The following is a 19,089-nucleotide window of genomic DNA, read 5'->3' on the forward strand; positions in this document are numbered from 1 at the left end:
CAGAAGTCTGCCCTCGGCCCCACATGGATCGGAGCCAAGTGTCCCAGTGCGGCTCCTGTTGACCTATTGCAAAGTTCAGCAGAGTTGATGGAGCTGTGTGTTGTTTTTGTCAAAGGCCACCAGGGGGCAGGTTTTTGCACCTGGTTCATGGGGAGTCTCCCACCAAGTCAGGCCGTCAGCCAATATTGCCAGCGGTGGAATCGTTGCCTTACTATCTTGGTGCCAGTGGGAGAGGTGGTGAGGGTCTGTGGTTGAATGGGGGGTGGTTGTGTTCTGAATGCGGCCAAGGCAAGTGTGGCTTCCAAGCTGATTGTGAAGTAAAAAGGGGAGAGAGAAAAGGAGGGAAGGGGGAAAAAAAGAAAGAAAGAGGGGTAGAGAGAGAGAGAAAGAGAGAGAAAGAAAGATGAAAATACTTGTTTGCAGTGGTGGTTCTAGTTATAAAAAAGGTAAAGGGACCCCTGACCATTAGGTCCAGTCGTGACCGACTCTGGGGTTGCGGCGCTCATCTCACTTTATTGGCCGAGGGATCCGGCATCATCTCGCATTCAAGACGAGGGAGCCGGCGTTTGTCCGCAGACAGCTTTCCGGGCCATATGGCCAGCATGACTAAGCCACTTCTGGCGAACCAGAGCAGAGCACGGAAACGCCGTTTACCTTCCCGCCAGAGCGGTACCTATTTATCTACTTGCACTTTGACGTGCTTTCAAGCTGCTAGGTTGACAGGAGCAGGGACAGAGCAACGGGAGCTCACCCCATAGCGGGGATTCGAACCGCCGACCTTCCGATCCACAAGTCCTAGGCTCTGTGGTTTAGCCCACAGTGCCATCGCATCCCGGTTCTAGTTATAGTATGAGGTAAAAGACCACTGGGGAGGAAGGATTGCTAATGAAAGTGTGTGGGGAGGTATGTGTATGTAGATTTTTAGGGTTAGGAGGGTAAGAGGGACTAGAAAAGAAGACTAAATCAGAGAAGGAAAGGAGTGGGGAAGGAGATGAGGGATCTGAAGATGTCGAGGTGGTGATGCCTGGCAGTCGTATTTGTATATCAAATGCCAACAGTAAAAAATAATGTAGAAATGAAAATATGTATAGAGCCCTTTTGAGAGGGGCAAATTATAATATAATATAATATAATATAATATAATATAATATAATATAATATAATATAATGTGTGTGTGTGTGTGTACGTGTGAGTGTATGTATGTGTTCTTTTAAAGAGAAGGAGGGGGTAGGGGGGAGAGAGAAAGAGGGGTGAAGGGGAAGGAGGAAAGGAAAAGAAAAGAAAAGAAAAAGGGAGGGGGAAGAGCACAAGTAGCAATAGCACTGATATGGGGGGGATATTTTTATTTTATTTTAATTTTTAGAGAGGGTGGTTAGTAGTAGCAGGATGATGGAGGGAGGTAAGGCTCCCCCCTCAAAAACAGACAAACTAAGAAACTAAGAGTGGACTAAAAGGAAAAGAGAAATAATGATACTAATAAGAAGAAGAAGAAGGATTAAAAAATAAAATAATACTAATGATAATAAATGAATGAATGAATGAATGTTCCAAGCTGATTCTAAACTTCATCGCAACACTTGAGGACAGTCACCAGTTCCTAGTGGCCTCTCGGGGCTGCTACCCCTCTGCAAACATTTGCAAGCAATGGGTGCAAGACCCTGTCTAGGCCTGATCTTGGAGGGCTGCTCTCCCCTGCAGTGGGGGAAGAGACAGAATGGGAGCTCCTTCCATCAACTTCCCAGAGCCGCGTCTGGTGTCTTTTTGAAGGTTATACCTTTTGGCCTGCGCTTGAAGTGCTCGGTCAACAAAGCCAGCGTCACGATCTCAGCAGAACCGGCTCTTCAGGTGACTTCCCCGCAAACAACTACAGGTGCAACTCTGTTTAAAAGGTGACGTCTTGGGGAGAGGGCGGGCGGTTGCGATCGGAAACATTCTGGCTCTTAACGCAAAAGAAGAAAGATCACAATATGTGGGTCAGGTTTTTCAGCAGCGTCGAAAGAAGGGGCTGGCCGACACTCGGTGAGCCTGCTCTGTATCTAGCCGGTCATCTTCAGGTAATGCCAAAGGTTTCTTGTAAAAAGTCGTCAGTGAACTGAATGGGATCATCTTGCTCACTTAGGGCCACAGTGCCAAGCATTCCACAAATTCCTTCTGCATGTGTGTTAGTGTTGCAGAAAGAACAGCAGAGGGTCTTGTAGAAAGGTCAAAGGTAAAGGACCTCTGGACGGTTAAGTCCAGTCAAAGGCGACTATGGGGTTGTGGCACTCATCTCGCTTTCAGGACGAGGGAGCCGGCATTTGTCCGCAGACAGCTTTCTGGTTCATGTGGCCAGCAGGACTAAAACGCTTCTGGCTCAACGGGACACCGTGACAGAAACCAGAACGCACGGAGACGCCGTTTACCTTGTTGCTGCAGTGGTACCAACTTACCCATTTGCACTGACGTGCTTTCGAACTGCTAGATTGGCAGGAGCTGGGACAGAGCAATGGAAGCTCAAGCTGTCGTGGGGATTCGAACTGCTGACCTTCTGATCGGCAAGTCCAAGAGGCTCAGTGGTTTAGACCACAGACAAACACATCTATTTGAACTTGAGCTTTTGTGTGCTAAAGCCCCACTGGCAAAGAAAGCCTTAGTCCATGAGATATGGCTAGAGGGCTTCATTTATTTACTTACTTGGAGCGCTAGTGTCCAGCTCTTCAGCCAAGAAGGCTCCCAGAGCAGCTATCTATCTATCATCTATCTATCTATCTATCTATCTATCTATCTATCTATCTATCTATCATCTATCTATCTATCTATCTATCTATCATCTCTATCTATCATCATCTATAGGTGAAACTCAAAAAATTAGAATATCGTGGAAAAGTTCATTTATTTCAATAATTCAACTTAAAAGGTGAAACTATTATGTGATAGACTCATGACATGCAAAGCGAGATATGTCAAGCCTTTATTTGTTATAATTGTGATGATTATCAACTCTGTATGCTCACTGGAAGGACAGATCCTGAAGCTGAGGCTCCAATACTTTGGCCACCTCAGGAGAAGAGAAGACTCCCTGGAAAAGAACCTGATGTTGGGAAAGATGGAGGGCACAAAAGGGGATGACAGAGGAGATGGTTGGACAGTGTTCTCGAAGCTCCCAGCATGAGTTTGACCAAACTGCAGGAGGCAGTGGAAGACAGGAGTGCCTGGTGTGCTCTGGTTCAGGGAGTCACGAAGAGTCGGACACGACTAAACGACTAAACAACAACAACAACATGGCGTACAGCTGATGAAAACCCCAAATTAACAATCTCAGAAAATTAGAATATTGTGAAAAGGTGCAGTAGCTATTCAATCCATAAGACCTGCAATGGGTTCCTGAGCCTTTAAGCCATCAATGAGACCCTTCATAAGGAGGGAAAGCCTCAAAAGGATCTATCATCTATCTATCTATCTATCTATCTATCTATCTATCTATCTATCTATCTATCCATCCATCTGTCCATCTATTTCCATCTATCCCCATCTATCCATCTATATAATAATAATAATAATAATAATAATAATAATAATAATAATAATAATAATAATAATAATAAATTTTATTTATACCCCACCCTCCCTGGGCTCAGGGCGGCTAACACCAATAAAATAACAGTAAAAAATAATAGGGGGGAAAGGGGGGACAATTTAAAATACAGGTTAAAATGCAATTTAAAATGCAGCCTCATTTTAAAGTAGCCAATAAATCAAGAACATAAGGGGGGGAAACATAAGGGTCAGACTGAGTCCAAACCAAAGGCCAGGCGGAACAGCTCTGTCTTGCAGGCCCTGCGGAAAGATGTCAAGTCCCGCAGGGCCCTAGTCTCTTGTGACAGAGCGTTCCACCAAGCCGGGGCAAGTACTGAAAAGGCCCTGGCCCTAGTTGAGACCAATCTAACCACCTTGCGACTTGGGACCTCCAAAATGTTGTCATTTGTGGACCTTAAGGTCCTCCGCGGGGCATACCAGGAGAGGCGGTCCTGTGGGTACGTGATATACAAGGGGAAAAGGACAAGGAGGGAAGAGGAAAATCAAAACCTAGACATGGATTTCTAAACAGCTGTTCCTATAAAAGACAGCTGGCACAGTTCAGGGGCAAGGAGGTGCTTCGTGGGCCTCCAGCAAAGCTGATGAAATGAGCCCTCCTGTCTCCTGTGTCTGCCTGCCGCAGCCTGATGCTACCCCCAGGTGACAACTGAGGGACAAGGAGGCCTGATGGAGCTGGCTTGCCCCAGCAGAGGCATTTGGCCCCTGGGTGTCAGGTTCCTGCCCCTGCTTCAGAGAAACGCCGTCCTAGGAGGAAGTAAAGGGAACAGTTCAAGCAAGTAATGAAATGAGAGCAGCCACCTTTTTTTCTTCTTATTTTCTACTGGCCCTGCTTTCGTGCCTTGAACAGCAGCCCGGCATACAGAAAGGAAGTTGGCAACGTTTCTCCGCTGCAGAGCAGAAATAGTTTCACCAGCTTGATTTCTGTAGCATGACGGGCTGCAGATGAAAAGACATAGGAGCGAGTCCAGAAAAAACAAAAATATGGCAATCCTGACGCCATGTAAACACCTACAAGCCGTTCAGGCATGGCCATTCAAGGGCATCAGATGAGATCTGAGCTCATACGTAAGATTGCCCACCCTTTTGGCAATCACATTTTTGAATTGAAAGCTTTTTCCCCAACATATTAAACACTAGCGTTTAGGCTTGCAACCTTTAAAAATAGCCCTGTTCCTGCAACATTAATAGCCTCGAAGCTTCCTTGGTTTTCTGGCGTGGGGATGGTGCATGGGAGGGTTATTCGTTTAATTTCTGCTCAAATGTACAAGAGCAGCGTGCCAGCCTTCCATAGTAAACAAGGGGCAGGGCAGTAAAAAGCAATCATTAACAGAAGGTGCTATTCGCCCCAGGACTCCTCCAGACCTCTCTTACATTGTGGATTTATTCAGCGCATTCGTGGAGTATCCATTCTGCTTTAGCTTGTACCACAATGTTTTCCCCAACGCTAGCACATCGTCACTTTCCAGAGGGGCTTCAGTCCTGTTAAGTTGTGGGTGAACATATCAGACGACACAGCGATTCTTCAAACAGCTCTTGTTTATTCCGAGGCCAGAACAGAACTGAACTGAAGGGTTCAGCCAGTCTGCTTATATAGAGCTCCAGTACAATGTTACTGTAGCAACTTTCTAAAACTATCCAATCACTGAACGTCACTTTTGATCCTTCATTTGCATAACTATCTACAGTATCCCCCTGCTGGCCTAGGGTGAGAACTTCAGTACATAACAGTCCAGCAAAAGCCAGACAACCACACCCACCTACCGATCTGGACATTTGTGGCATGCCAAGTTACAATATTTCACCAGGAAGTTGCAGGATGTGCACTAACTGGAAGAGAAGCAATGTGGCCACCCCAAAACTCTCGTAGGCACAAATAGTATTGAAAGCGAGACCATATATGATTGCGGTTGTGGGTGTGAAGAAGACAGGCTGGTTATTCTTTATTTTATGTTATTGTTAACTTTATACACCCTCCTTCATCCAAAGATTGCAGGACGGTTTGCAGTACAAAACGCATAATATATGATGTAGTAATAAACAAACAAAAATACCCCCCAGCCCATTTAAAAGGCCATAGATTGGCCTGGGTGAAAAGGAATGTTTCTGCCTGGCTCCACTATGTTCACATTGGTTTTCTGAATCTGTGGTATAGATTTTAGTGCAGGATCATGCAAGAAGGAAGGATTGGGGTACAGTGCTGGCATCGCAAGAGGTAGGAGGAGCTGGAATGGAGTAGCACATTCATAGACACTGCAAATACCAGTCCAGACCCTCCAAATGCCCCTATTTCCCAGTGACAACCCCAGATTTACAAAAGCCATCCCGGTTTCCGATTTGATCCCAAAATGTCCTAACTTCCCTTAGGACATCCCTGTTTTCATCAGAGAAAGCTTCTACCTTCTTCTTCGGACTAAAGAAGAGTTAACGTACTACAAAGCCTTTGCATGCAATTCACATTCCAGGCAGGAAAATGTGTGTCTGAAGAGATTTGCACACATGTAGGCTTATTGTGCGTAATTACCTACATGCTGAATTTGCACCATTTCCTACAGAAACGGACTTCCATGTAAGTGGAGACCATGTAAGTCTCCTAGTCTCAGTGAGTGCTGGTCTGCAAGATCAAGGCCATTGCAGATGACTGCGTTTTGAATGAAATTCTATTCCACAAATGGCAACACATTGTGCCACCATAAGATGCGCCACCCTGTACATGCAGCTATAATAGGAATGCATTTAATAGGCATGCATTTTAGTATGTAAAATACAGTACTAAAATCTGATGCAACTGGGCCAGCTATTTCATCTTCCCTCTGCCACTGGTGGCTTTCCATTCCTCATTCGTTCTGCTTTCAAGTAGCCCAGCCCCACCATCGCTACCGGATCTCTCACTTCCTTGATTGGCTGATGCAACATGTGTGGGAAGTAACAGCAGCAGAAACAGTAAGAGAGGCAGTGAAGGGCAAATATTTGCATGGACAGAACACAGGATCTTGAAATATTAACTCATGGCCCTGCTGCATGACGATCTACACTACTGCATAATAGTAAAAAAAGGTTAAGGACCCCTGGATGGTTGTTGTTGTTTAGTCGTTTAGTCGTGTCCGACTCTTCGTGACCCCATGGACCAGAGAACGCCAGGCCCTCCTGTCTTCCACTGCCTCCCGCAGTTTGGTCAAACTCATGCTGGGAGCTTCGAGAACACTGTCCCACCATCTCGTCCTCTGTCGTCCCCTTCTCCTTGTGCCCTCCATCTTTACCAACATCAGGGTCTTCTCCAGGGAGTCTTCTCTTCTCCTGAGGTGGCCAAACTACTGGAGCCTCAGCTTCAGGATCTGTCCTTCCAGTGAACACTCAGGGCTGATTTCCTTCTGAATGGAGAGGTTTGATCTTCTTGCAGTCCATGGGACTCTCAAGAGTCTCCTCCAGCACCAGAATTCAAAAGCATAAATTCTTCGGTGATCAGCCTTCTTTATGGTCCAGCTCTCACTTCCATACATCATACATACTTAACTGGATGGTTAAGTCCAGTCAAAGGCGACTCTGGGGTTGCGGCGCTCATCTCACTTTCAGGCCGAGGGAGCTGGCGTTTGTCCACAGACAGCTTTCCGGGTTATCTGGCCGGCATGACTAAACCACTCTGAGTTCCTTCCAGGAAGGAGGGTACTGTAGCTCAGAGCACCTGCTGTGCAGAAGGTCCCAGCTTCAACCCCTGGCAACTCCGGATATGGCTGGGAATGCTTCCTGCTGCTCCCAGTCAATGCGGATAATACTGAGTTTAATGGACTCTATATAAGGCAGTTTCCTATGCTCCTATAGCAGGGGTAGGCAACCTAGGGGCCGGATGCAGCCCAATCACCTTCTCAATCCTGCCTGCAGACGGTGCGGCAATCAGTGTGTTTTTACATGAGCAGAATGTCTGCTTTTATTTAAAATGCATCTCTGGGTTATTTGTGGGGAATAGGAATTCGTTCATTTTTTTTCTTTCCAGAATACCGTATTTTTCGCTCTATAAGACGCACCAGACCACAAGACGCACCTAGTTTTTGGAGGAGGAAAACAAGAAAGAAAAAAAAATCTGAATCTCAGAAGCCAGAACAGCAAGAGGGATCGCTGTGCAGTGAAAGCAGCGATCCCTCTTGCTTTTCTGGCTTCTGGGATAGCTGCGCAGCCTGCATTTGCTCCATAAGACGCACACACATTTCCCCTTACTTTTTAGGAGGGAAAAGTGAGTCTTATAGAGCAAAAAATACGGTATAGTCCGGCCCTCCACATGGTCTGAGGGACGGTGGACCGGCCCACGGCTGAAAAAGGTTGCTGACCCCTGTCCTATGGTAACAAGATGGCTACCAGCTACGATGGTTGTGGTCTGCTGCCATAGCTGGAGGCAGAAATGCTTTTGAATCCCAGTTGCTTCCTCCCCTTTTGTCTTAGTTTTGCCCTTGTAGTGCTCAGCAGGGAGGGAGAATTACCGTATTGTAATCTCTGACGGGTTTATGCTCCTCCATCTAGCAACTTTCTCCTCCAGAAGTTCTTGTGGTTGTGCAAAGAAGACTTAAGGAAGTGGTGAACAGGGCTGTGTGCACCCTGCAGAGAAACGCACAGCGGAAAATGCTGGATTGGTAGACGATGTGTGAATTAAATATACCGTATTTTTCGCTTCATAAGACGCACCAGACCATAAGACGCACCTAGTTTTTGGAGGAGGAAAACAAGAAAAAAAAAATCTGAATCTCAGAAGCCAGAACAGCAAGAGGGATCGCTGCACAGCGAAAGCAGCAATCCCTCTTGCTGTTCTGGCTTCTGGGATAGCCGCACAGCCTGCATTCGCTCCAAAAGACGCACACACATTTCCCCTTACTTTTTAGGAGGGAAAAAGTGAGCCTTAGAGAGCAAAAAATACAGTAGGTGGCTCCACCCTGCCATTGACTCTGGCCCTGCCTGTCATTGCCTCCAGCTCTGCTTGCTTTTGGCCTCTTTCTGCTTTCCACCTTGCCTGTTCCAATGCGCACTAGCTGCCACTTGCACAGCCAGCAGCCTCTGCAGTAGCAGCAGACAGAGGCAGGTAGTTTGCTGCGCACCCTGCAAACTGAGCCCAGCTCCTGGCCCCTTTATCAGGCAGATAAATGCATGTGCAATGGAAAACCGAGACCCCACGGAGGAAAGCGCCAAGGTGACGAACATCTTTTCTGCAGCTCGGAGCCAAAGTCAAACAAAGTCAAAGACAAAAGAACCTGAGTCATTATGAAAACAAAGGCGACTGAGCAAACAGTGCGCAGAGCCAGGAGGCTGACATTTTTACACCGGAGCAGTAGAGAGGTCAAGGCAGCTCAACTGCAACAGGTTGCGCACTGGTGTTTGTAGGAAGCCACCAGAGGAAGGAAGCTGGGCAAAGTTCCCCCTCTTCCCAGCTGGTTCGGTAGCTTTATCAGTGGTGGTGAAAAGCTCTTGGGGCACATTTGCACCATACGATTAAAGCACTGTGACGCCACTTTAGACAGTCATGGCGTCCCCCAAAGAATCCTGGGAGCTGTCATTTGCTAAAGGGTTGTTAGGGAGAACCTCACAGAGCTGCAATTCCCAGAGTTCCCTGGTAAGAGGAACTCCCTGTCCAAACACTCTGCCCAAAGAGAACCATATAATAGGGTCGGCCAAATATAAATAATTAGAAGTCACTTGAAAGCACCAAATAGGCGTAGGATTGAATTGTAAGTAAGTTGGATTTGGGATACGGGTGGCGCTGTGGGTTAAACCACAGAGCCTAGGACTTGCCGATCGGAAGGTCGGCGGTTCGAATCCCCGCGACGGAGTGAGCTCCCGTTGCTCGGTCCCTGCTCCTGCCAACCTCGCAGTTCGAAAGCACGTCAAAGTGCAAGTAGATAAATAGGTACCAATCCGGTGGGAAGGTAAACAGCATTATTACTCTTGCTATAAATATCCTCACCTCACACCAAAATGATCTTATCATCGGGCAGTTAATCATCATATGTACTAAGTTCGCATTTTTACTCCCATATCTCCAGCAGTTGTCTGCACTTGTTATTCTCTTCAACAAGGATTTGTTCTTTGCTTCAGTTCTATTGGGGGTTCGGCCAACAGGAGTCATCATGCCGGCCATTGTGGAAACTCTGATATATAGCATGTGGGGCACACAAGTTTGCTGTTATTGCCCCGAGTGGGACAGGAACACTGCACGCGCTCAGAAGCATGCCTTCAACGTGATCCAAAGCTGACGCTTCCTTCAAAATTAAGCCCTGAATGGAGCTTTTATATTCTTAATTGTATCAGCGCTCATTCCAAGGCCTCCCAGACATTTAGGTCCTGTGGATCATTATCCACCTCCTTCACCCCACCGCTCAGAAGCGCTGCAAGTCACGGCTTGGCAAGCGGGGCATGATGAGACTGATGTTCTCAAGTGATAAAGGATCCTCAGCGCCCGTGTTTATCAAGAAGAGTCTTGCAAGAGCAAGCACCCTAGCATAATAGCTTTATAAGAGAGGGGCAAAACATACAGTTGAGCTGATGATGAAAGGCTATGTCTGAGGTTTAATTTCTTCTATCTCTCCATCCCTGTGGGTGCCATAGCTCTGGGAGGGCAGAAGGCCAGGAACAACAAGAATCAGTTGCAGAAGGAGAGGCGTCCTATCAGCTTTGCCACTGTTGTGTGACTACTAGTGGGCCAAAAAATGCCTGTCCTGTTTAAACGAGGCATAATTGAGATGAATTTTCTTCTTGCGGAGAAAATTTCCTTGTCCCCGGAGCTAGGGCAGAGCCGGTAATTATGAAGTTATGGTGTAATTATCGTGAGAATGTGTGCAATTAGGCAAGCGCAGGCCTTTCTGGAGTTCCTGACATTCACGCCTCGATGGAATGAGCTGGCAAGGCTGACCATGGACTGGGGAGAAGATGTCCCAAAGACACCTTTCCTCCTCCTCTTCCTCTCTCTGCTTGAATGAAGAAGAAGAAGAGTTTGGATTTGATATCCCGCCTTTCACTCCCTTTAAGGAGTCTCAAAGCGGCTAACATTCTCCTTTCCCTTCCTCCCCCACAACAAACACTCTGTGAGGTGAGTGGGGCTGAGAGACTTCAGAGAAGTGTGACTAGCCCAAGGTCACCCAGCAGCTGCAGGTGGAGGAGCGGAGACGCGAACCCGGTTCCCCAGATTACGAGACTACCGCGCTTAACCACTACACCACACTGGCTCTCTGAATGCTTCAGATTTCAGGGCTCTTCCAACAAAGCCCTTTAGGTGAATCAGGAGAGAAGGAGATCCAGCCAGTACCAAAGCCTGGCGTCTCCTTGAGCTAAATGTGAAAAAAAATCCCATCCAGGCATCCTTCCTCTTCATGATGACGTGTTCATGATGGTGTTCCGTATGTCATATGCAGTCTCACTTTCCATCCTCTTTGCACCTGCAAAAGTTTCCGAGTATGTGCTCTGCGACTTCCTCCTGAAACTTTCTATACTATAAATCAGGCTTCCTCAACCTCGGCCCTCCAGATGATTTGAGACTACAATTCCCATCATCCCTGACCACTGGTCCTGCTAGCTAGGGATCATGGGAGTTGTAGGCCAAAAATGTCTGGAGGGCCAAGTTTGAGGAAGCCGCCTATAAATATCCCCCTGGGGTTTTCTTGGTCTTGCCAGTGTGGTGTAGTGGTTAAGAGCGGTAGTCTTGTAATCTGGTGAACCGGGTTCGCGTCTCCGCTCCTCCACATGAAGCTGCTGGGTGACCTTGGGCCAGTCACACTTCTCTGAAGTCTCTCAGCCTCACTCACCTCACAGAGTGTTTGTTGTGGGGGAGGAAGGGAAAGGAGAATGTTAGCCGCTTTGAGACTCCTTCAAGTAGTGATAAAGCGGGATATCAAATCCAAACTCCTCCTCCTTCTTCTCCTCCTCCTCCTTCTCCTCCTCCTCCTTCTTCTTGCTTTTGTTGTGCTGTAGCGCAAGAGTGCTCCTCTGGATGGCAATAACACAGTAACACTGATGAAGCATTGAAGAACAGCTAATGATGTGTGGATGGTCCAGCATAGGCACCCCCAAACTCAGTCCTCCAGATGTTTGGGGACTACAACTCCCATGATCCCTAGCTAACAGGACCAGTGGTCAGGGATGATGGGGATTGTAGTCCCAAAATCATCTGGAGGGCTGAGTTTGGGGGTGCCTGGTCCAGCATAATGACATGTTGCATAATGCACCCACCCAAAAATTCACCAATCTGGAGGGAACCAAAACCTTATTTTCTTAACAGAAGACCATTCCTGCTCAATCAGGCCACTGGCCCAAGTAGTCCAGGACCCTGCTCTCAGTGTGGCCAACCAGATGCCTGGATTTAGCACAAGAGACCTCTTTGCAAGATCAGAAAGCTGCCATGCTGGGGAACTCCTTCTGGAGAGAATAACGAAGGCACTTGTAAGCCTCTTAACGTGTCGCTTAATGAGGTATGAGGTTGCCAGTTCACCCTTCCAATTTCTCATTTACAGGCTGGGGTTCACAAGGTCCAGTGTCTTCTGTGAGTGACCCTGGATTTGGCCAAGCCTGGAGGACAGAAAAGGTCACCATGCAAAAGCTACGTGCGTGGAATACATCCACCTGGCAAGGGCTCTGCAGCTTTTAATTAACAAGCAACGGATGTTTCTCGTTAATAAGAAATCAGAAGGCTGACCTGTCCGTGTTCTGCGAGGCCGTTTTCAGAAAGTGCACCCAGCACACCCCACCGTTCTGTGATAATTTTTCGCAGGATTAAGGGGAGGAGACTTGCTGACTGAAGACATAGTTCATCTATACTGCTGAGAGAGCAGGAATCCCAGAACTAAACGACATTTTCTTCTGCAGGAAAATGGGGCAGAGTGGAAAAGGGAGATGGAATAACGCTACCAAAAAAGCTTCTCACTCCTCTCCCCTTGGGAGGTGCCCACAGGAAGAAGAAGAAGAGTTTGGATTTGATATCCCGCTTTCTCACTACCCTAAGGAGTCTCAAAGTGGGACAGCCGTGGCGCTGTGGGTTAAACCACAGAGCCTAGGACTTGCTGATCAGAAGGTCAGCAGTTCGAATCCCCGCAACAGGGTGAGCTCCCGTCACTTGGTCCCAGCTCCTGCCAACCTAGCAGTTCAAAAGCACCTCAAAGTGCAAGTAGATAAATAGGTACCGCTCCGGCAGGAAGGTAAACGGCGTTTCCGTGCACTGCTCTGAAGCGGCTTAGTCATGCTGGCCACATGACCTGGAAGCTGTCTACGGACAAACGCCGGCTCCCTCAGCTAATAAAGCGAGATGAGCACCACAACCCCAGAGTCGGTCACGACTGGACCTAATGGTCAGGGGTCCCTTTACCTTTAAGGAGTCTCAAAGCGGCTAACAATCTCCTTTCCCTTCCTTCCCCACAACAAACACTCTGTGAGGTGAGTGGGGCTGAGAGATTTCAGAGAAGTGTGACTGGCCCAAGGTCACCCAGCAGCTGCATGTGGAGAGGGGAAGCGAACCCGGTTCACCAGATTACGAGTCCACTGCTCTTAACCACTAAACCACACTGGCTCTCAAGGGGGCTGCCTCTTGGGCTTCCACTGCCTTAGATGGCTGCCTTAGGTAGCCCAGCCACAACTGTAGTCCCAACACATCTGGAGGGTACCACATTGGCTAACCCTGACTTGAGGCATATCCAGATCAAATTATTTCATTTGAATGCTAGTTTAATGTAATGTGGTGAAGGTGCTAAAAAGAGACACTGATGCTTCCTCCTTGAAATATGGTTCCCAGGCTTTCCTAGGGAGAGGAATGCTTATTAATTCAGTTTAGATGTATACTTTAGACATGTTGTAACCCAGGATCTGTAATATTCACGATGCTGCTGCTGTCCCTCTCTTCTGCCAGTTCTTCATCCCTCCTCTAAACCGTTGCTTCTCAATCTCCCCAATTGCTCATGTTTTTCTCCAGAACTCATAGGTGTGTTCCTTTCTGATGGCCTCAACAATTCAACATGGGAATTTTTTTGAGAAGAATGCAGAACTGAAAGCTGTCATTGGAGAGTTCAGCCTGGGTTGGCAGAAGGGAGGTTATTGCAGCTCATGGGGTGTATTTTCCAGTACCTCTTGCTGAGTTCACAAGTAAACTCCTCTTCGGAAGGATATAGATAACCAAGAAGTCAGGGTCTAAGATTACCAGCTATATAAAGGAGGTGGTTGCGTAATATGTGGAAGGGAAATGAGTCCTAGCCGAAGCACATGGCTTCAATATGATTTAACCTGTGCAAGATGCATAAAGGGAATTAGAATTATTATTTTTTAGTTTTACTATAGACAGTGGTACCTCGGGTTACAGATGCTTCAGGTTACAGACTCCGCTAACCCAGAAATAGTGCTTCAGGTTAAGAACTTTGCGTCAGGGTGAGAACAGAAACCGTGCTCCGGCGGCACGGCAGCAACAGGAGACCCCATTAGCTAAAGTGGTGCTTCAGGTTAAGAACAGTTTCAGGTTAAGTACGGACCTTGGAACGAATTAAGTACTTAACCCGAGGTACCACTGTATATGCCAAGTATATATGCAAATAATTTTTCAGAAAGGGAGCAGGTAGAAAATAGATTATACAATGTTTAGCACAGTACATACTGACAAACTCATCCATATGATTCAATCGTGTTCCGCTACAACAATAAGAGTCTCTAAAAATCCATAAGTGTGTGTGGTTTCCGCCCCCAATGAGAATTTATAATAACAAATTTCATTAGCATCACCATGATGCTAGATGGCAGCCTATCAAAAAGTTCCGGCCCATTTTGGTTCCTGATTGGCTAGAACTCCACTGGCAGTTAGGTTCCACCTCCTGCACTATACATCTCCTCACAGAACTACAATTCTCAGAGTGAAACCACTCTGGGAATTGTAGCTCTGTGAGGAGTGGGAGGGAGCCTCCTTACAATTCTCAGCACCCTTAACAAACTACATTTCCCAGGATTCTTTGGGGGGGGCACAGCTGTTTAAAGTGGCACGATGGGGCCTTCATGTGCTTTTGTGCATCTCCTATAAATTTCATATCAGTGGGTTTTGCACTTTGTGGGATGGTACATGCCCCATATGCCTGTTGTCTCTGTCCATGGAGTTTTCTTGGCAGGGATACTGGAGTGGCTTGCCGGTTCCTGGATCACGTTTCGTCTAAACTCTCCACTATGACCTGTCCATCTTGGGTGGCCCTGCTCGGCATAGCTCATAGCTTCTCTGAGTTGTTCAAGCCCCTTCGCCACGACAAGGCAGTGATCCATGAAGGAAGAAGAAGGCTGATCGCCGAAGAATTGATGCTTTTATGGTGCTAGAGGAGACTCTTGAGAGTCCCATGGACTGCAAGAAGATCAAACCTCTCCATTCTGAAGGAAACCAGCCCTGAGTGCTCACTGGAAGGACAGATCCTGAAACTGAGGCTCCAATACTTTGGCCACCTCATGAGAAGAGAAGACTCCCTGGAAAAGACCCTGGTGTTGGGAAAGATGGAGGGCACAAGGAGAAGGGGACGACAGAGGACGAGATGGCGGGACAGTGCTCTCGAAGCGACCAGCATGAGTTTGACCAAACTGCGGGAGGCAGTGGAAGACAGGAGTGCCTGGCGGGCTCTGGTCCATGGGGTCACGAACAGACGGACACGACTAAACAACAACAACATGCCCCATAAACAAGAGCCAACTTTTCTGGGCTTGTGTGCAGATACACAAACCAGAGACACTCTTGTGGGTACCACACAAACATACATATCACATCTAAGCACGTCCTATTCTCTGGGCTCCAACAGAATGCTTCTTTCAAGCTTAACTCACCAGGAAAGTCCTCTCAGGGCACCCGTGGGCACCATCATGGCAGTCTCCGAACTGGATGTTCTTATTACCCTTAATTATACCCCAAATCCACCTGAGGCAGCCTCACCTTGCCTGGATCATTGCCATGATCGATTAAGGACATGACACTTAGAATCATAGAGTTTGGAGGGACCCCAAGGATCATCCAGTCCAACCCCCTGAAATGCAGCTGTCCCATTTGGCAATCAAACCTGGAACTTTGGCATTATCACCCCAATTTACCCAGGCTGGCTTGGAAGACAGGCCTCTGCCTCCGAAAGCTTACAATCTGAATTTCACCAAAAGGCAGGGAGGGAGAGAGAGGCAAAGGGTAACACGGGGAAAATATGAAGCCGTGCAGTTTATCGTCCATCGTTTCTGCAGAAACCGAGGAAGAAGGGCTGAATGAAAATGTTGCAATGTAGGAGGAGAACAGCAAGCATAGCCTGGAGCATTGAAGTCGGGCTCTTGCATTGCAACAGAGGCGCTGCCATGGGGCTGCTCTTTCCTTTTGCTGTCTCGGAGCCAGGTGAAGCAAGATGTTCTGGGCCATCCTGTGGGAGGAGGCCGGACAGCAGCTCCTGCCCACGTCAGCGCTGACCTTCCAGAAAACTCAATGGGGGAAGTTTGAGAAGGGAGAACGTATTGTAGTCAATAAACTCTTTGCTGCTTCGCCCGTTTTATTCAGATTGGATTTTAAGGAGCGGGATTAAAGGTTTTAGGACCCACTTCTCACAGGGTATCCGGCTGCTTTGGGACTACAATTCCCATCATTCCTGACCACTGGCATTGATGGCTATTCCATAGCTTCGATCTGCCCTGGGGATCCTACCCGGGGTGACCTCATCCATGTGGCCTCTTTCCTACATCAGACTGTCTGGCTCTCCTCTAACTTCCGCAGGGTCTGGTGCAGCTTGCATGGCCAGCAGTCAGGGACGATGGGAGTTGTAGTTCACAAAATCTGTGGGTGGGCTAGTATCGCCACCAGACAAAGTTTCAATAATTTCCGGTGAGCTGCTTTTCCAACTTGCTTGTTGGACTCTCTGCATACCAGAGAGACTGGAAAATCAGTATACAAAATCCTTGCTATGATATTGTTTTTATTTATTACATTTATATCCCATCCGCAATGCTTACTGTTAAGTTGTGGTTGAACATATCAGACGACACAGTGATTCTTCAAACAGCTGTTTATTCATAGGCCAGTATGCTATACAGTATAAGCAGCCAGCCTGCTTATATAGAGCTCCAACTACAACGCAACAGTAACCACTTTCTGTAACTATCCAATCACTGAATGTCACTTTCAACCCCTTATTTGCATATGTGGACCTGAGTGAAAACTATCTACAGTATCCCCCTGCTGGCCCAGGGTGCGAACTTCAGTACATAACAGTTACTAGCCATGACAGCTATGCATTACGCCCCTGAATACAAATCGCTGGGAACTACAAGTGAGGAAGTGTTAGTGTTGCACTCAGGTCCTGCTTACGGGTTTTGCACACGCATCTGGTTGGCCACTGTGGGCTCAGGATGCTGGTCTAGGCAGGTTTTTGGCCTGATCCAACATGGCTGCCCTTATGCTAAGTGTGCAACTGATAAACCTGTCCTTGGAGGAGGGAGCTTCCCTCACCCTTTGAATAATATGTTTATAGAAATGTTGTTGTTCACATTAATGACTTTCTGGTATGCGGGGTGGCTAGGCCAGGTAGTTAACTTAGTTAGCCTAAGTTAATTAACTCAGAGCTCCGGGGAGGAGCCTCCTTTTTTTGCGCGGTCTAACCGCCGGCTGAGGCAACATCCCTTCGCCCTGAGGTAAAAAGAAGCTCAAAAGGCCTTTTGGGCGGGAAACCTCGTCAGAGGCTCATTGGGCCGCCCATCCCCACCAATCCCCGCCCATTTTCCCCTCTCCTGAAGAACATGACGTCAAAGAGACCCCGCCCCCTTCCTCCCCTCGTAGGGAACACTTTATATCGATCGCGCCCCGCCCTTCATGACGTACATCCCCTTCAGCCAACCCGGTGCCGAATTTCAGGAGCCACCGCCCAGAAGGGGCGTGTCCTCCTCCCCGAAAAGAGAAGAGCCGCATGGGCACTCCCCCGGCACTTCCCGCGTGGCGGAGAGCGGAGCCGGGTCCGGTCAGCGGGGGATCAGGGCGGCCACGTGGAAATCGGAGCCAGGCAGTGGTTTAAAGGAACTTCCCTGGGGAGGAGACTGAAGCAGCAGCAGCACGAGGAATCCACTGGATCCCGCTTGACCCACCTGATCTGGCCGAGGGAACCCCCCACCAGGTTCCGCGTGGCGCTTATTCCATTGTGCGCCAAATCGCATCCTGATTTGGGGAGGTTTACGCGTGGGAACTTGGCCGCAGCTGCAGCTTCTTCCTTAAGAAATTCCTGATTTGGTGCATTTTTTACCAGATCTCTTTCCATTTCCGCACTCCCTTCTTATTTTTTGGTGTGCTTTTAATTGCTCCGCGATGGCGGCGGAGAAATTCCCCGGCGCCTCCAACGGGAGCATCGGGACTCCGGCGCACGTCGGAATGGAGGTCCCCGAGGGCGGCGGCAAGAGCAGCCTGGGCGCGTCCCGCCTGCGGGGCTGCCTGCGGGCCAACCTGCTGGTGCTGCTGACGGTGGCCGGCGTGGTGGCGGGCGTGGTGGTGGGGCTCGGGGTGCGGCAGCTGCCGGGCGGCGGGCTGAGCCGCGTGGACATCCTGCTCTTCTCCTTCCCGGGGGAGCTGCTGCTGCGCTTGCTGAAGATGATCATCTTGCCCCTGGTGGTCTGCAGCCTGGTGGCGGGCGCCGCCAGCCTGGACCCGGCTGCCTTGGGGCGCTTGGGCGGCTGGGCGATGCTCTTCTTCCTGCTCACCACCCTGCTGGCGTCCTCCATCGGCGTCGCCCTGGCCTTCATCATCAAGCCCGGAGAGGGGGCGTCGGCCCCCAAGCTCTTCGGCGACGAGGCGGCCGTGCCCGAGGCCAAGCAAGTGGTCGACTCCTTCCTCGACCTCATCAGGTGAGCGGGGAAGGGGAATTCGGGGTTCTGCAGGCGTCGCATGCTCAGAGGCACTCTTGGAATCGTAGAGGTGGAAGGGATCCTCTGCAAAACAGGAACCCTGCGCACAACCGCCCCTGGCTGGGCTCGATCTGTCAACCTTCTGGTTAACAGCCAGATGTACAGCTTGTTGCTTGTTTTTTTGGTTTTTTCAAAGTACAGTGCCACCTCGGGTTACATACGTTTCAGGTTACATACGCTTCAGGTTACACACTCCGCTAACCTAGAAATAGTGCTTCAGGTTAAGCACTTTGCTTCAGGATAAGAACAGAAATCAGGCTCCAGCGGTGTGGCGGCAGCAGGAGGCCCCATTAGCTAAAGTGGTGCTTCAGGTTAAGTATGGACCTCCGGAACGAATTAAGTACTTAACCCGAGGTACCACTGTATAGCTTGCACTGCATTTTATACTTTGTACAATTGCACATTTCAGCAAACCAAAGCAGTCAGGTAACTCTGGATAGGAGCAATTAAATTGAAAGGGAATATCACCTGTACATCTATGGCCAGAAGGCAGCGATGTAAAACCCAGTGCGAGGAACGGGATATCGCTTCCCCATAGGCACTCCTGTTTGTCCAGTGTTAGTGCTGTTGCCCACCCTCCCGGAGGAACTCCATCAAGGCTGAACCCTGGGGTTAAAGCCACACGT

General features: G+C 48.6%; 1 protein-coding gene across 1 annotated transcript in view; it reads left to right on the plus strand.

Moving 5' to 3' along the window:
* Positions 1 to 17,479: 17,479 nt before the first annotated feature.
* SLC1A5 (solute carrier family 1 member 5) overlaps positions 17,480 to 19,089 on the plus strand; it is a 45,601-nt gene continuing 43,991 nt past the window's right edge. The window contains exon 1 of the mRNA XM_081922162.1: positions 17,480 to 18,403. Coding sequence (XP_081778288.1) covers positions 17,871 to 18,403 — 533 coding nt within the window. The 5' untranslated portion in view covers positions 17,480 to 17,870. The remainder of the gene's footprint in view (positions 18,404 to 19,089) is intronic.

The sequence above is a fragment of the Podarcis melisellensis genome (genome assembly GCF_964234715.1).
Source record: "Podarcis melisellensis genome assembly, chromosome: 8".
In the NCBI taxonomy this organism is placed as follows: domain Eukaryota; kingdom Metazoa; phylum Chordata; class Lepidosauria; order Squamata; family Lacertidae; genus Podarcis; species Podarcis melisellensis.